Source organism: Eschrichtius robustus, chromosome 11 (genome assembly GCF_028021215.1).
Source record: "Eschrichtius robustus isolate mEscRob2 chromosome 11, mEscRob2.pri, whole genome shotgun sequence".
Lineage (NCBI taxonomy): Eukaryota > Metazoa > Chordata > Mammalia > Artiodactyla > Eschrichtiidae > Eschrichtius > Eschrichtius robustus.
The window spans coordinates 79,651,274-79,668,309 of NC_090834.1; the positions used below are offsets into that span (position 1 = coordinate 79,651,274).

The 17,036-nt window shown below is 37.7% G+C and overlaps 1 protein-coding gene across 1 annotated transcript in view; it reads left to right on the top strand.

The window, feature by feature from the left end:
- The first annotated feature begins 483 nt into the window (after positions 1-483).
- The window catches only part of LOC137772237 (uncharacterized), a 266,255-nt gene continuing 249,702 nt past the window's right edge, over positions 484-17,036 (top strand). Inside the window, exons 1-2 of the mRNA XM_068556106.1 lie at positions 484-567; positions 655-900. Coding sequence (XP_068412207.1) covers positions 484-567; positions 655-900 — 330 coding nt within the window. The remainder of the gene's footprint in view (positions 568-654; positions 901-17,036) is intronic.

The window sequence follows — 17,036 nt, forward strand, 5'->3', positions numbered from 1 at the left end:
GCCAGTGCATTCAACAGCAAAAAGGTACTGGGAATCAGGGTGAACAGGTATGCAGAAGAAGGCATCTTTAAGATCGAGGACTGTGTTTAAAGCAGGCTGTGTCCTCGGGATCTGAGTGAGGATTGTGTATGGGTTGGGAACAATTGGATGAAGAGGAATTACAGCTTCATGTATGATTCGGAGATCTTGGACCATGCTATGTTCCCCATTTGGTTGGAGGACAGGTTACAGCTGTACAGGATTCGAGTACTGCAGGGAGATTGGCATGGAACCGAAGGTCCCAGATTTTATTTTTATTTTTTCTAACAAAGTGGTAAGTTTCTGAAAACAGGCACTAGCCATTAAAGGAGGTGGTCTGTGAAAAAGTCTCTCTTTTCCCTTCTCTTTTGTGGTGGGCGCACCTCAGGCCTCGGTGCTGCCCTGCCCCAACCCCTTCCTACAGAAGCTCCGTCCAGCTGGTGGTGGGCCAGGTGCAGGGGGGATATGGCAGCCCAAGGTGCAGGCACTGTGACGGAGGGCCCGCCGGCCCTGCAAGGACGCTCTCACTCCCTAGACCCGGGTAGGCAAGTACGGCAAACGCGGGTCACTCCCCGCCCCCTCCATCTATCCCGGGGGCGTGGCCACGTATTGCCCCGCCCCACAGCGTGAGGTCAGAGGGCGGTGGTGCCGATAGACCCCAGACCTGTGGCAGACCCTGGACGGGGGCGGCCGGAGGCCAAGGGCAAGCGGAGGCGGGCGGCGAAGGATGGCAGCCCGGATCCAGTCCCACCACCATGGGTCTCAATTGCTCGGGGCAGGACTGTCCCCCTTGCCAACGCTCGGCGTTACGGGGCACAGACCATCCATGGCCGGAGGGAGCTCCTGAAGGGACTGCAGCAGCAACCATGGCTGGAACTCTGTGTAAGTAAGGTTGCATTTTGTATTTTCACACAGTTGGACCTGATTACAGTTAATTAAATGGTGGATAAGGCAAACCGAGAGGGCAAAGCTCCTATGGTCCGGACGCTAGCTGCTTGTGAGAACGGCGGGAAACTTTCCTGACTTGCCCTGCGCATGTGTAACAGTGAAAGGGGAAGACCTAGCTGCAAGGTTGGAAAATGCTGGCAGAATAGGTGGACTAATAATAAGTCTATAAGGGTAGCCGTTGGGGGGGGGGCGGTGTTATGTTTTTAAATGTGTTTCTAAAAGCTTTGCGTGGAAATTGCCTTGCGGTGAGCGGACAGACCTATCATCTCTCTAGTCCGTTCCATGACCCACTCCTCTCTCGTGGGAGATTTCTCTGGGCAAGCACCCAGCGGCTTTTAAATGCTCAACCGGCAGTCACATCTCTGCGGCAGTAGGTCCAAAAATGGGACAGACGATTTGAAAGCAGGAGAGAAATGGTGGGAAGTAAGGCAGCCCCTCTCAAGCGCGAGGAAGGAGAGAGGCTTCTCCTGGTGGCTCCGCCAAAGATGTTTCTTCCTGGAGGGTAGGTCCTTGTGTCCTCACGGAAAGAATTCAGAGACTAGACAGGAAGTCAGGAAAGAAAAGCGAGGATTTATATAAGCGATAGTTGGCTCTCAAGGGGAGAGGGCAGTCTTAGGTGAGTAGCTGCCCTGAGTTTCTTTGGCAAGCTGGTTATGTGGCGTGTAGAAGTGAAGGGGCAGAATATTCACTGGGGAGGGAGGAGGTAGGGGGTCATAGTCCCTGATTTCACCCCAGCTGCACCTTCCAGAGGGGAGGAGGGATTTTTGTCCGCGTTTAGTCTTGATCTGAAGTGTCATGGCATCAGTGCAGGATGGGAACTTCTTATCTGCAAGGCTAATTTTATTGTAATGACGGCCTAATGAACAAAAGGTTACATTTGGATGCCTGAGATTCCTGCCTTTTCCCAACTTCCTTTGTCGGCCTCCAGGACACTTATCATCCCAAAATGCGTGGTTTCCTGTCAGTCTGGAGGTTCCTGCTTTTCTTTGTCTGCCCAAGGACCCCTGCTGTTTCCAAGCTATGTGGTTTCCTGCTGTGTGGTCCCTGTCCCCCTTTCTCTGCTCATATCTAGCTACCTGCATGCTGTAACAGACTTAGCAACGGCAGAGAGTAAACTGTGACATGATCAGCTCTGTTGTTGAGAAGGCCCTGCATGGTGGGCATGCACTGGGGCGAGGAGGATGGACCTTTAGAAGGGGATGTGCGTTGACTAATAGCATGTTGACTTGCCCTGGGAAGGAGGTGAAACCCTGGCAAAGGCAGTTCTCTTCTGAAAAGGGTGATTCCCAGAGAGGGACTCAGCCACCAGCCACCTGGGGATCTGGGTGGCACACCACAACACCCACTCCAGTGTGTGACATTTTCTTTTTTTGAAATTTAAACTCTACTATGTTTCAACACCATTCTTATATTTATAAATTGAACGAGTCATTGTGTGGGCGAACAATTTTAAAGCAAAGAATTACTAGAGGATTTGTGGACAGTCTCTGTGGACTTGAAGAATAAATGCAGAAAAATAGGGTTGGGCTGTTTGAAAACCAGGTTACCTGGATTCACTTCCCAAGTCTGCATCTTTTGTATGGGGTCTCTTTCCTTTCTCCCATACCTACTCCGCAGTCTATGAGGCTCAGCCCAGACATTTAGGAATCTCCTTTGTGGGAAGTCGATTACTCTCAGTGCTCGGAGTGACCATTATCAGGGTTAAATCCACAGTGTGGCATAGTTTTTGAGGGGTTTTTAAATAATAAAGCATTACACGTGATAAATAGCAATGTATACTTTATGTAGTTTGCCAATTTTAATTATATCTATTGTACAGCACCTTAATAAATGAGTCCTTTCAAAGAAGGTTACAATATCTATATAGCATTACTTTACCCTGAAAAGAAAATTTTCCAATCTGTGATCTTCACTGATTTGTAGATATGCAAACAATAAAACTGTTATGTAAGACATTCACTACTGAAAGGACTTCAGTGCCTCTCTTTAGGCTGCAGAAAAAGTCCAAACTCTTTTTTTTTTTTTTTTTTAACATCTTTATAGTCCAAACTCTTATGCAGAGCTCATAAGGCTGCCAGTCTCAGATTCAAGCAAGGGGCACCCATGCCCATGTCACTGGGCTTTAGAGAGTACCATATGGCCCTCCCTAGCTACACCAGTCTTTGGAGCCAGGGAGATATGTAGTCCTTGCTTCTGCGTCTCCCACCTTTCAGATCTTGCTTTACAATTTCTTGCCCAATGGTGACCTGTCTTCAGGAGCTAGGTAGGCTTGTAACATATGACCTGTAAATTTTCATTTATATTCTTCCCTAATGTTTCACAAATACTGAAGAGAGGACTACTTCTGCTTCATGAATAAACCCCTAATTTTCTCTTGAGCCCCATCTTTTTTCCAACCCTGTCTCTTCCCTTGTAACATGTACCTAGAACATAGTTTATGTAACTATTGACAGTTTCTTAAACAAATCATTGTTTCTTATCTTTCTATGTTTGCATTTCCCTCTGTGAGTGATTTTCTCTGCATAGACTGACTGCCCCAGGCCTCAAAACCTATTCTGCCTTGTCCATCAGGCCAGTTTTCATTGAAGAGGCAGTTTAAATATTGCTCCTTGGTGAATCTTTTCTTAGTCCCTGTCTTCCGTTCACCCTCACCTGGGTTCACTTAACATACTCGTTTTTCTCTATTCTCGATGGAAAATATTGACATTGATTTAAGTATATTCCAGTTAGTTGAGGGCAGGTACTATTTCTTAGACATCTTTCTAACAGCAGAGTCTATCACAGTACCTCATAAAAGAGTAAACAAACACTTCAAAAACATCTGCTGATTGAACAGATATATAAACTATTCAGTAATGTGATGTTAGCATTTTTAGGATTAGAAAAAAATAGGTCAAATAAGTGTTATCATGTGTTATCAAGTGTTATCATGTTTGAATGTGAAATATGTCCTCTCTGTTATTTTAACAGTCTTAGGTTGAAGAGCATTTGGATTTTACATATACAATTTATATGCTTGAGTAGCTGCCGGGGCATAGAGAATTAAATTGCCAAATCCAGAGAGAGAAAATTTGTAGCAATGAATCAAAGAAAGGGTTAGGGTTTATTTCATTCTGTGAACAGAACGTAGAAACTAAGAGGTTCAGGGTTATTTATTAATTTAAAAATACACGATCTTCATTACTTTTCTAACAGTGTGAGGGATAAAGTACTAAGAGAGTGTTGCAAATAGAGTTTGGGGGAGATACCATCCAACTGGAATTGAATGATATTTATTTCATGGCTGCCAAAGATAATGCTTAAAACTTCATATGTTTAGAGAGTGCTGTCTACATTTATTCTACAACCTTATATCATTTCCTTAGAGAAATTGTAAGCTTATTGCCCCAGACTTAGCTATTACAAAGTAAGTACACAGCGCTCTCGATCAATGTGGGCAATTCCCATGCTTAAATAGTTTATGTTCCTGGAAAAAAAAAAAAAAAAAAAGATGCTTGCAGTAAAAATGGTGTCATTATGTTTCTTATACAAAAAAAAAAGATGCAATAAAGGTATAATGCCAGTTTTTATATACATATAATTTCATCTCCTAAATTATAACTTATATAAAGCTTCTCTCAATTATATTTAAATTTAAGAAACAGGACAACACAGTAACAATCACCAATCACACCCACCATATCCATATCAATCTATGATTCGAGCAATAGATATTGATTAAACAATGGTATGCTGTTCATTACTCCTATCTTCAGTTCACTATACAAAACATAAAGTGATGAAAACAAATCCATTAAAATCATGCATTTCAGAAGGACTTTAGTTTTTATATTTTCACTGGCACCTTTGAAAAATAAACCTTTGGTGAAACAGTGATATGTGGCAATTTTTGAAATAGGAGACTGTTTAGCTAGCTGCCTTCCTTTACTTTCTATCATTTTATATTTTAAAGATGAAAACACCTATGACTTGAAGAGATTAGTAACTTGTCCAAATTCACAGTAAGAAGCTTTAGATCCAGGAATTGAACCTAGCAGGCTGGCTTGAGACCTTGCACTTTGAACCACTATGATATATACACACTACAGATTTAATGTTTAAGTCATTGATAAAATGCAAAAAGATGCTCACGAGTAATGGTTAACAATCCAGGATTATAAAGTAAAATTCAGCATGTGCTTTGGAGGTGCAGAGATGTTCTGACTTTAAGGACTGAAGATTAAACAAATTTCAAGGTCCCTTAATTTGCTCCTTTAATTTAAGTCAAAGTCTGTGGGTGAGATCAGAGTACAGGAAGCCAGTACGTACAGGCCGCGTTGCGCCTTGCTTTCCCAATTTGTACAACGTGAGATCATAATTGGATCTATTTCAATAGTAGGGGTATCAGATTAGCTAATCCATTTAAAGCACTTAAAACAGTATCAGGCTCATGAAGAGCACTTGGTAAATGAAGATGATGATGATGTTATTATTACTATTATCATGCAGTGATGCTGATTCTTAGAGGTAGCACAGTTAAGTGATAAAAAACACAGAAGACTGGCATTTGTTTCTGTGTTTTGCCCCTACTTGTGTGGAATTTTGAATGTCTTAGTTTCTCTGAACTTAAGTTTTCTCACCTGTAAATTGGAATAATGAAAGCAAGCCTGGCCACTTTTCAGAAAGGATATTAAAAAAAAATAAAAATATTAAGAAGTAAAAAGAAATAGGTGATATTAATTTTAATAATATTATTTAAACCATTATATCCAAAATATAATTACAACATGAAAAAATATAAACTATATAGAAAATTATTAACACAATATTTTGTATTCTTTTTTCAAACTAAACCTTGAAAATCCAGGGTGTATTTTACAATTATAGCACATCTCAAGTCGGACTGGCCACGTTTTAAGTTCTCAATAACCACAAGTGGGTAGTGGCTGGCCTATGGGCCAGTGCAATATCATATCATATAATCCTCAGTATAACCAGTGAGGTAGATATTATTGTTATCCTTATTTGCAAATGAGAATACTAAGGCTCACAGAGGTAAAGTAACTTGATTGAACAAATATGTGACATCACCAGGTTTCAAATAAGGATTGCCTGGCTCCAAAGCCCATGTTCCTAATCCGCATGCTGTCTTTCAAAGCTTTCTCCTCTATGTCGGCCTTATCTATCTCTAGTCTCTTCATTTTTAACTTACCATGGAAATCTTGCTGCTAGCAGGGGATGGTGGACTTTGGAGGGCAAGTGGAGGGTGTGGCCAGGCCGAAGTTTGTAGCCCCCTGGAAGACATCACAAACATTATCTCGAGCATATAGTCTCATACCCTTGCTTTCGAATCATGATTTCAAATGTTTTTACCAAAGTCATACCAATGGCACAAGAGTAAACTGGTGTTCATAGGAAAACGAAGAGCAAAGCCAAATAACCTGCTGTGAAGAGGGAGTGAAATTTATTTAAAGTCTAATGATTTTTCTTCCCTTTTTTGTGGGTAGGAAAGGTTATGTTGCTCCATTGTAGCCATGTTTCTTTTAATGTAAAATTAATGTTTAAAATGGTTCAACACTGAGGAAAATGTGATTTTTGAATACCCCTGCAGACTTCCACATCTTCAGGTGTCTTCTTAACATAATTTGAGAAGCACACCTTCCAAATGGTCTAAGTTTTATCTCTGAAACATTCAGACCTTCAAAAAGCTGCACATGCAGAAATCACTATTCTGGTGCTTCCTAAAATTACACTAGCTGGATTGTTCATGAGTCAGAAATAACTTTAGGAGCATCATTATTATATTTATTGTATTGTATTCCACTACAAAACATGATGCCTTCTTTTAACGAGAGAAAGGGGCATTTTTCTCAGGCTTCGTTATTCGGAAAACTTCCCGGTCTTATCTAACACTGAGGCATTGATATTAATTTCCTCTTTGCACTTGTCAAAAGTCACATTTTTGGCTCACTCCTAGAAACTACATGGGGCTTTATGGAATGTATTTGAGGAGTATACTTGAAATTTTATTTTTCTTCAGCTTACTTTTTTTTTCAATTTTTAAATACATTTTTTAAGAGAAGTTTTAGGGTCACAGCAAAATTGAGCAGAAGATAAAAGATTTCCCATGTGCTCTCTTCTTCCACACACATACAACCTCCCCCGTTACCAAAATCTCTCACCCAATGCTACATTTGTTACAAGCAATGAACCTACATTAGCATGCCATTATCAGCAAAAGTCCATAGTTTACATTAGGGTTCACTCTTGGTTTTGTACATTCTATGCGTTTGGACAAATGTATAGAGTGATATGTATCTACCATTATGGTATTATATAGAGTAGTTTCACCATACTAAAAATCTCTGTGCTCTCCACATTACTTTTCTACAATATAAATTCCTTTGTTTTCTTTTTCTTTTTTATCATACGTATCATATGTAAAGTCACATTTAAATGAGGCAAGATATAAATAAGAAAGAAGCAATAATTTCAGTTATTATTCAGTCCCGGCAAGGGACTAGGTGGCCCTTGCAGTCTGACCACAAGTGTTCGATGAGTGGCTGTCATCAGAGCTTCTCTACGGCGGTTTTTCAGACAGGACCCTTTTGCAGGATCAACAGTTCTATAGTTTTTGTTTGTGCTTTTTCTAAGAATACAGACTACGTGACTGAATCCCAGGTCTGTCATGACTGCCTGCCTCCATTTTATTTTGCATCTCTGTTAGCCACACCAGGTCCATTGACTATGTTCTGTTCTTAGGGGATTTATCTTATTTTTACTTTTACTTAGAGGATGTTATTTTATGTTTACAATAGTCACCTAACCTTTATAATAATATCCTAATTTCCTTTCCATATTGTAAGCTCTTTGGTGCCACCATCCATGCTGTTTTCACCTTGACATCTGTGCCTGTGCCTGTCAAGGGCCATGGCACACAGTTGGTGGTCAGTATTTTCAAAATGAGAGTAATTTGCCACTAAACAGAGTCTAGGAACTGTGTGATTTCCCAATTTGTGGGGTTCACAATGCCGCAAATACATAGTGAACACTCCATAAAGTGTCATTAAAGTAAATCTGGAAACTTACATCAAAACCTACGTATTAGTTTTATCATCTATTATTACTTGTATGGACTAGGATATAAGTATATCAGTATTTAAAGGATCTTGTGTATAGGTACTGCAATCACATTTGCCAATTCATGTCTAAATTGAATTAGAATAACTCCTGTAATTCCTCAACTAGACAGAAAACAACTAGAAAATACTCAGTATTAATTTTTACAGTAAGGGGATTTTCTGATTTTATTAAAGGTTGAAAACCAAGGCTAGGCTGGCAAATGCATCTGTCTAAAAATTTCAATAGCTTACATAATCACCACTTATCTGAAAGATTGTCTAGGATTCATTACATATTTTCAAAAGGTTTTTAAAAATGGAGGTGAATGTGACACATTTTACGATTCAAAAAAGAGTCTTTGAACCTTCAAAACAGATTTTTTTTCTCTTCCCTAGAAGCAAAGGGTTATTAATTTCCATTCTAAATTTTTCTTCCTTTTTTTAATACATAAAGGCAAAGCCTATTAACTATAAATTATCAGCCTCATTGACACGCTCTTATCCTGTTTACAAAGTTTGAAATCTCATTAATTTAAGATCTGATAGCAAAAACTGAAACTAACTTACATGGCAAATGCCAAAATCCATATTAATTTTATGTTCTTTAAAAAGCTCTGATAGCTAGTGGGAAGCAGCCGCATAGCACAGGGAGATCAGCTCTGTGCTTTGTGACCACCTAGAGGGGTGGGATAGGGAGGGTGGGAGGGAGGGAGACGCAAGAGGGAAGAGATATGGGGATATATGTATATGTATAACTGATTCACTTTGTTATAAAGCAGAAACTAACACACCCCTGTAAGCAATTATACTCCAATAAAGATGTTAGAAAAAAAAAAACAGCTCTGTGACTTCTACTTAAAAAAAGAAATTAATAAACGTGTTAATGGGAATATTTCTGTGGAAGATAGTAAGATAATACTGAACAGAGCTCATTCTCATTCTTTCTTAAGTTGTCATTCTTTTGAATAACAATGTGAAGGAGAAATTCAAGAGCAAATGCATTTATATATTTATATCTATATATTTACATGTCACTTTTAACCAGATTATAGGTAATAATGGCCAGTCTTTTACAGAAAAAGAAATTACTTAATATCAAATTACATTCATTGAACCTTTCAAATGTCCCTTCCTAAGAGAAGCCTACATGGAACTCCAAATCTAAATTAGCTGCCCCTACTGTGTGTTTAACCTGTACTGTTCTTTTTCATAGCAATGATCGGATCTGTAATTATGGGCTTATTTGCTCAATTGCTGTTTATTATTGTCTGTCTTCCTCATGATATTATAAATTCTAATAGAGGCAAAGGCTAGTTTTTTTTTTCCCCCTGCTGAATCCCCAGTACCAGGAGGAGATGTACAGTGAATATTTATAAAATTAATCAATGAATAAGTAACTGATCTAAATGAGGCTGGAGTATTCATACATAGCCACCCAGATGTTTCTTTCTCTTAACATTTTCAGTAAAGGCCTAGTCAATATGTTTGTACAGTGTTTGCAATGTAATGAATTAGGAAAGATTATGGTTGAAGTTTCGAGAAATCTTCCTCTTTCTTCCCTCTCATTGGCAATCAATCCATTACAGATGTGTATATCTGGATGCAAAGAACTTATCAGTTCTTTCCTTCCCTACTCTAAAGTTCAAAGACCCATCAACAAATCCAGAATGATAGATTACTTTATATCAAGGGGGAAAAAAACTCATATTCTTTGTTCATATAATATCTTTTTAAAGGTATTACAATCAAATAATATTATTGAAAAGTTTTTTAAATTTATATATGTGCCAGGTGAGAAAAAAATACATGGAAAATTTTGGAAAAGTATTTTCTCAACATTTACTAATTTTAGTGATGTTGTTAATGAAATAATTTTTTTGTGTCAATCATTGACATTCTATTATTTCATGAAATATGCTTTGGGAAATACTCACCGAAGTAACTATTTTTAATCAATTAGTCAACGCATGTTTATTAAGCATCAATATGTGCAAGAATAAGAAAATCAGGACGTCTGCCCTCCTAGACTTTTCTTTTCTGGGGACATAGAAAATAAATCAATAACCAAGTAAAATAAGTTTGATGTAAATCCTCTGAAGAAATTTAACAGGGTAATATAGCAAAATAAGGAGAAGGGATGACCTCTTTCTGACAGGGAGTTAGGGGAAGACATCTCTGAGAAGGGGATATTAAAGCTGAAATCTGAAGTTCAAGAAGAATCCAGCTCTGGGAAGAGCCAGGAAAGACCAGGACAGACATGGTGAATGGAAAGTGAAAAGTTCTTTAGATAGGAACCATGTTATATTTGAGGAGCTGGAGAATCCAGGTGTCTGTACTATATATATTAAATGCCATCAGAGTACTAGATGCCATTGAAGAGAAAGATGGGCAGTTCATAAACAGCCTTACAGACCCATGGTGAGTGATTTGTTCTTCATTCTGTGGAAATGCACCAAAGGATTCTAAGCCTCATGATAATATTATCTGATTCACATTTATGAAGGATGTTCTGCCTGCTTGCTGTCAGGAGAATGGAAGGGAGAGGGACAAGAATAGAAAAAGGGAGAAGACTTTCAAGGTTATTAAAGTTGTCAACTAAGAGATAAAAATGGTTTGAACTCGGATGGTGACAATGGAGAGGGGCAAGAGTAAATGAATCAAAATGCAGTTTGGAGGAAGAGCACGGTGGATTTCATGTGGAGTCTGATGGAATAAAGAGCCTAGTGTGACGCCTGAGGTTTCTGGGGTTTGAGTCATTGGTTGGATAGTGATGTCATTTACTGTGTTAGTGAAAAGTAAAGAAGAAATAGGTTCAGTGAAGAAAATCAGTGAATTCTTGTACGTTAAGTTCGAGATGCCTTTTAGACATTGTAGAGATGTCTGGTAGGTAGTAAATGAGTCAGAGTACAGAAAAAATGTTGACTTGAGGTATACATTTCTAAGTCATTAAAATATAACTTATATGACACCAACTATCTGTGACACATATAGCGTTAGGAAAAATTGTGAAAGCTTTTGAGAACAAATAGACCAAGATTACTGGGTGTAATCAATGGAAAACTATGTCTCATCTTTAGCACAACCTTCTGGGTTATTTGACTTCACAGGAATTGGTCTTTCATTGTCTTTGAGCTGTTGTGCAACTGTGTAAGTTGTAGATAACTGAAATGATAAATGAAATGATTCTTGTCTGGAGATATGCAAATAAATTTTATCTGGTGAAGGGACAGTTGAGTCTCCCATCCACAAAGCCAGTTTTGCATATGTTTATAAATTTTGGTCCACCTCCAGCTACTCCCTTCAGATAACCCATTATCTTCTTCATGATTCCTATTCTTTGAAATAGTCTTGCTTATTTAATGGTTTAATTATGCATTCCCTGCCTTGTCTAACAGACAGAGGGTGAGGTCCAGAAAGGCAGAGTCGTTACCTGTCTTTAGTCCATCACTACATCCCAAGCAGCTAGAAAATGCCTGCTATTAAAATAAAGGCTAATAAATCTTTTTTATATAAGTGAGTAATAACATTTTTGCTACCTCTTGGAAAACAATCTGCAAAGAAAAAGAAGAGAGCATCATCTAGTTGTTATGCACATGGACCCACAGTTTCTGTCCCCTGATAATATATGTAACTTTCTGCAAGTTAATGACGTACCTTAGTTTTCTCATTAGAGAAATGGTGATAATAACTGTACCTACCTCTTAAGATTGTTATAACAATTAAATGAGTTGCAGCTTGTTAAATACTTAGAAAAGTATATACCTTATATTTAGTAGGTATTACATGTGTTTTTTGGACAAATAACAACAGAGTAGATAACTCAAGTTATAATTTAAAGATTCAAGATTTTTTCCCCAGGTTTACTTCTTTCCTATTTACTGACAAGTTCTTTCAATAAAGAAGTATGCAATTGGATGAAAGCATTTAGTAAATTGTTTTCTATTTTAATTTTCTCTTTGTTTATCATATTCACAGCTGCCATTTTCAAGGCTATTCTAAAGTGCAGTGTTTGGTGGGGTGATGAGGGTGGGGGAATGCATCCTTCAGCTGCAAATTATTTGGGTTCTAAATTATTCATAATGTTTATTGCTCAACCATCATTTATTAAGTAGCTGGTACCTGCATTTAATTTTTTCTGTAGATGGAGTGTTCCCTTCCCTTCCCTTCCCTTTCAACTGGGAGAGGGCTTCTTCTTAGGATTTCATTTTAGCTTGTCATTCTCTGAAGGGTATTTTAAATCCTCTCTCTGCACATTGTATTTTCCCAAAGAAGTTTGCACTGGAGTAATTTAGATTTTGCAGTATCGTGAACATGCTTGTCCAAATCCTTTATCATGACGTTTCAAGTCTTGGGAAGCTGCACTCAAAAACATAGCCATTTGAGAAGATGCGAACATCTTTAATGAATCGGTAACTTCTTCCTCTTTTTCCCATAGTTATGTTGTCTCTTCTGGGTTAAAATAAAAAGAAAAGTTAGCCTAGGGCAGGCGCTGCGCAAAAAAGCTAAATTCAAAACCTCAGCCTTACTTTAAAAACTCTTCAGATTTTGTTCTTTCTCTACCTTTCTAATCATCTCTGATTACTTTCCCCATGCACCTGGTGTTTTAGTCTTACTGACTTATAAGCTATCCTCCGCAACCCTGATTCCTTTTCTTGTCTCTAGCTCTTTGCTCAAGCTGCTCCCTTCTGCCTAGAATATTCTTTGCCACCATGTAAACCTAATAAAAAATTTTATTTGAAGCCCACTCAAATTTCACACTCTCCAGGATGCCTCCCAGATACACCCAGGGTTTTTATATGCCTTTCTTTCTCCTCCAGTATGTTTGTAACTCCATCAGAGCACTTATTACGATCTGCCTGGAATCAAATTTTCTCCATTTACTTCTCTGTGATTATTCATTTAATTGTAAGCTCCTGAAGCTCAATTTAATTTTTAGTCATTATGGACTACAGGGAGCTGTAGAATGTGTTGCCAGGGTGAGTTTTAACTGCATGCGTGCTAAAAGAATCATTCTGCGCTGCCCATGGAATCTAAAGTTGTGCTGAAATCTAAAGTTGAGGCTGCATTCAGATTTTGCGTATATATATCCCTAACATGTTCCTTCATCTGTAAAATAAGAATGAAATCAGCTTCTTTACAGAACTGTTGTGGAGATTAAATAAGATAATATTGTGAAAATGGTATGTAAACCATGAAGAGCAATATAAGTACCGATTCTGTGATCTCCTCTCTTCTTTCTTTTCAGGCATTTTCTCTCTGTCCTGTGCTTTCTGAGTAGCATTTCACATGCCAGACTTTTTCTTCCCTTCATACACCCTCATTGAGCAACTTTGCCTGGTCTGTTTCTTAATTTAGTAATGCATATCTTCATTTCTAACTTATATATATTTAACGTTTAGAAATTCAGTGATACTACTGCTCATACTTGCTTCTTTTAATCAATGTAACACCAGTGTAATGATAAGGGGAGTTGTGTAATGGTTACATACGATAGTGATCAGAACAGTGGAGAGGTGCTTACAGGGCAGCGGGTATATGCTGGTGATAGCTACAGAAAGCTGAGTTTTTCTAGTCCAGGTCTTGAAGACATAGGTTGTGATTTTAAGAAGAGAAAGATATTAAGCATACATAAATACTGATGAGATTAGAATATATAAAGATTAGTGCATTTTTCATTTTACTATTTTTAGCACTGCTCCAAAAAAAAAAATATAGGCAGAGAAAGAAGAATAATAAAATGTAGATTAGTTTCTTCCTTGCTTATTATATAATTTAGCAAAAAAACAAAACAAATCACACAAGCAAATACATATATGTAATATGTAGCTGGGCAATGATGAGGAGATTAGAAATAAATTGTTAAAAAGGATGATGGTTAAGAGTAGATTGTAGTTCTCCAGGCTAGGCTTGTTTCCTTTCACGTTCTCTTAGCTTTCACTGAGACCAAAGGCATCTTGCTCTTTTGAATATCACAGAGTACTTGTGGTGTTTCACAGATCGTAGCTCTATCTGGTTCCCATTACCCCATTTTCATGGAAACCTGAAATCTCATACTGCTCTTGTCTGAACTCTTTTCCAGGGAAGCTTGTCATTATCCTCAGTTGTTGGATATCAACTGCCAGGCTCTTGTTTAATACTGCCTCCAAGCCCCACCTCTTTCTTCCTCCTTGTTCTCCTAGATGCTAGCTAGCTCTCTTTTTAGTTTTTCTCTGTCTCAGATTGTTCAAATAATCATCCTGCTTAATACCTAAATGTTATAATATTTTTACATACAATGCCATATTACCCAAACACCTCCTTGTAATCATTGCCCAAATCTCAACTGTGCATCTGCAAATATCCAGGAAGAATATGAGACTTCATAATTCAACAGAATCTCTGATTCAGTTGGTTTCACCTGCTGTGGAAGAAATGCACTGGGGTTTAGGATCTACATTCTTAGCAGATTTTGCAAATTAAATAAATTCTCCTTTATAAATTTCCGCAACCACACTTCCATTGTCATATCCTGGTTCTTGTGTGAGTTATGAATATTCAATATATTGTCTCAATGTACAGGCTATTAGCAAAGTGAAATTAAGATTACTTTACTGAGGCAATGAGATAGCAATAAAGGAGCCCCAGATATTTACTTTGGTGCCAACAAAGCGCTGTTGAAGCAGTGGCCTCTAGCAATATTTATGTATTTTTGTAAAGCAACACTCACTGCACCATCTAAGAAGTTGCTGAGTTGAAGATCTGCAGCAAATTTTGGCATCAAACTTTTCACTTCTGCACATATATTCTTCCCACTGACTCCAAGATGTCACTGAGAAAAAGGGATAAACAACTTTTTATTTTTTCCTTTTAGAATTGTTAATAGTTGGATCAAAAATCAGATATTGAGGCAGTTACCAAGTATTTGTCATTCTAAGGTGTATGTCTTTAGAGACTGATTATCAAGAGGTAAATTGATAAAAGCAAAATCTAACTACGTTTATGAAATCTACACTGTGGAGCAGAGCAGAGAGAACTAAAACGGTCACTGACAGTTTTATCAAGTGATAGTGTTGCTTCAGAGGTCTTGTAGAGAATGAATCAAGACAAAATACTTCTGGAGAAGAAATAAGTTCTACCAAATTAAAAGCAAAAATATTTGTATTGTCAGGCAATATTAAACTATCTTGGTCTATATTGTCCGAAAGCATGTTATCTTGAATCTCTGTCTATTATATTACTCAGCATATTGCTCCCACGATAAATAAGGTGTCATCCGTGATTACAAGAAATTCTCAGTGGGATGAATTCTTTTGTGAAACCCTTCAGTGCTCCTTGATACCACGAAAAAAGTTGGGCTTTTGTCCTGTAAATCTTTTCAGAGATGTTGGGATGCCTTAGAGATACTGCAGAATTAATCCAGAGACGAAAATTGTTGGGAAAGGCAGTCCTTGTGCATGTAGTCTTTTCACCCCAACTCAGCCGCATGAAAATGGTTATTGGGCTTGGAGCGCTATCGTACCTAGAGATAAAGATCCTCCACGTCCTGTGCCAAGCTCATCCCCTAGTCTTTTCTTGAAGCATGTGAGTCATAGGGCACAATCCCACTGCAGGGTGGGAACGGGGTACACGCAGGCCTCGGAGAGAGAACCGTTTGGCCACTGGAGAACACCACCGGCTGTTGAAGCTGATCTTGTTTTGTCTCTTCTCCATGTAAGTAAATCCTTATTCCATCCAGTGCTTGACTGTGTTGTTTTCTTCTTGGCCACTCCGATAGCAAGATGCAGTGGGTAGAAGTATTCGGACTTCTCTCCCTGGTGGCTGGCATTGTGATGATCTTTCCTATCCTCTGCGTAGTTGAAGTCCTCCCCTGGGGTTGGCAACCCGTGCATGGTAATCTGCTCTTACAAAAACCACCGTGACTTTTCAAGTACATATGTCCTCTGAAGGAGAAAGAACTGGACTCTGTCTACCTATTTTCACAAACGATACCTGTTGTTGAGATAAGAATGACATCTGCTGAAAATGAAATAATAAAAAGAGAAAAACGTGGTATTTTTTTCTTTTAATAAAATCTCATACAGATCTTTTTTCATTGCCCCAAATTTTGCTCTTATCCTTATGTCAAAGGACGGACTTGATAGACAGTGAAAATGAAACATGAAAATGTTTTCTTATTCTGCAGTCGTGAGTATAAAGTATCTTCTCTCTCTGAGAGAAGCAGTTATTCAAAGTTAGTGTTTTAATACCAACAAACTGTGTATCATGCATCTCATTTTGGCCTAAAATGTTTCTTTATGCAAAGAAATCATTATATAACTGCATCTCCTTTTTTTTTTTAACACTGTGGTTTTTTTTAATACAGCTAAGTTTACCATTTACTGGATTAGTCAATGACAAATACTCAGTGTTTATGCTTTTTTGACTTTCTCTGGCATTTGAAATATAAACTCTGTTTCTCTATCTCAACTTCATTAATTCAGACTCTTATTATCTTCTGTCTGAAATATTTTTCCTCAGTAAATTTTGGAAACATTATAACATAATTATCAAGAGTTAAACCCTGAAGTCAGTGTTTTTTTTTTTTTTTTTTTTTTTTTGGTCACTTGCTACAGAGGTTATTAACCTTTATAAGAACCATTTTTACTCATACATAAAATTAGAGGATTTTGCTTCTCCTCTCCCTTTCCTGGTAGTAAGATGTTCCATATTCCAAATTAGTCAGATTATTCTTTCTTTCATTAACTATAACATATGTATTTTAACTTTGAACCTTATTTACATAATATCTTATAAAATATTTTTGAAATCACTAGGTAATTTGAAATACTGTAATTGTAGAAAACATGAATACTTTGTGCTTATGATTCATGCTAAAATATAACAAAATTAATGATTTTGAGACAGTTGGATTATATAACAAACTAGTATATTTGCATCAAATAAAAAATGTGATAATATAATTATAAAATTCAAAATACATGTGAGTATATA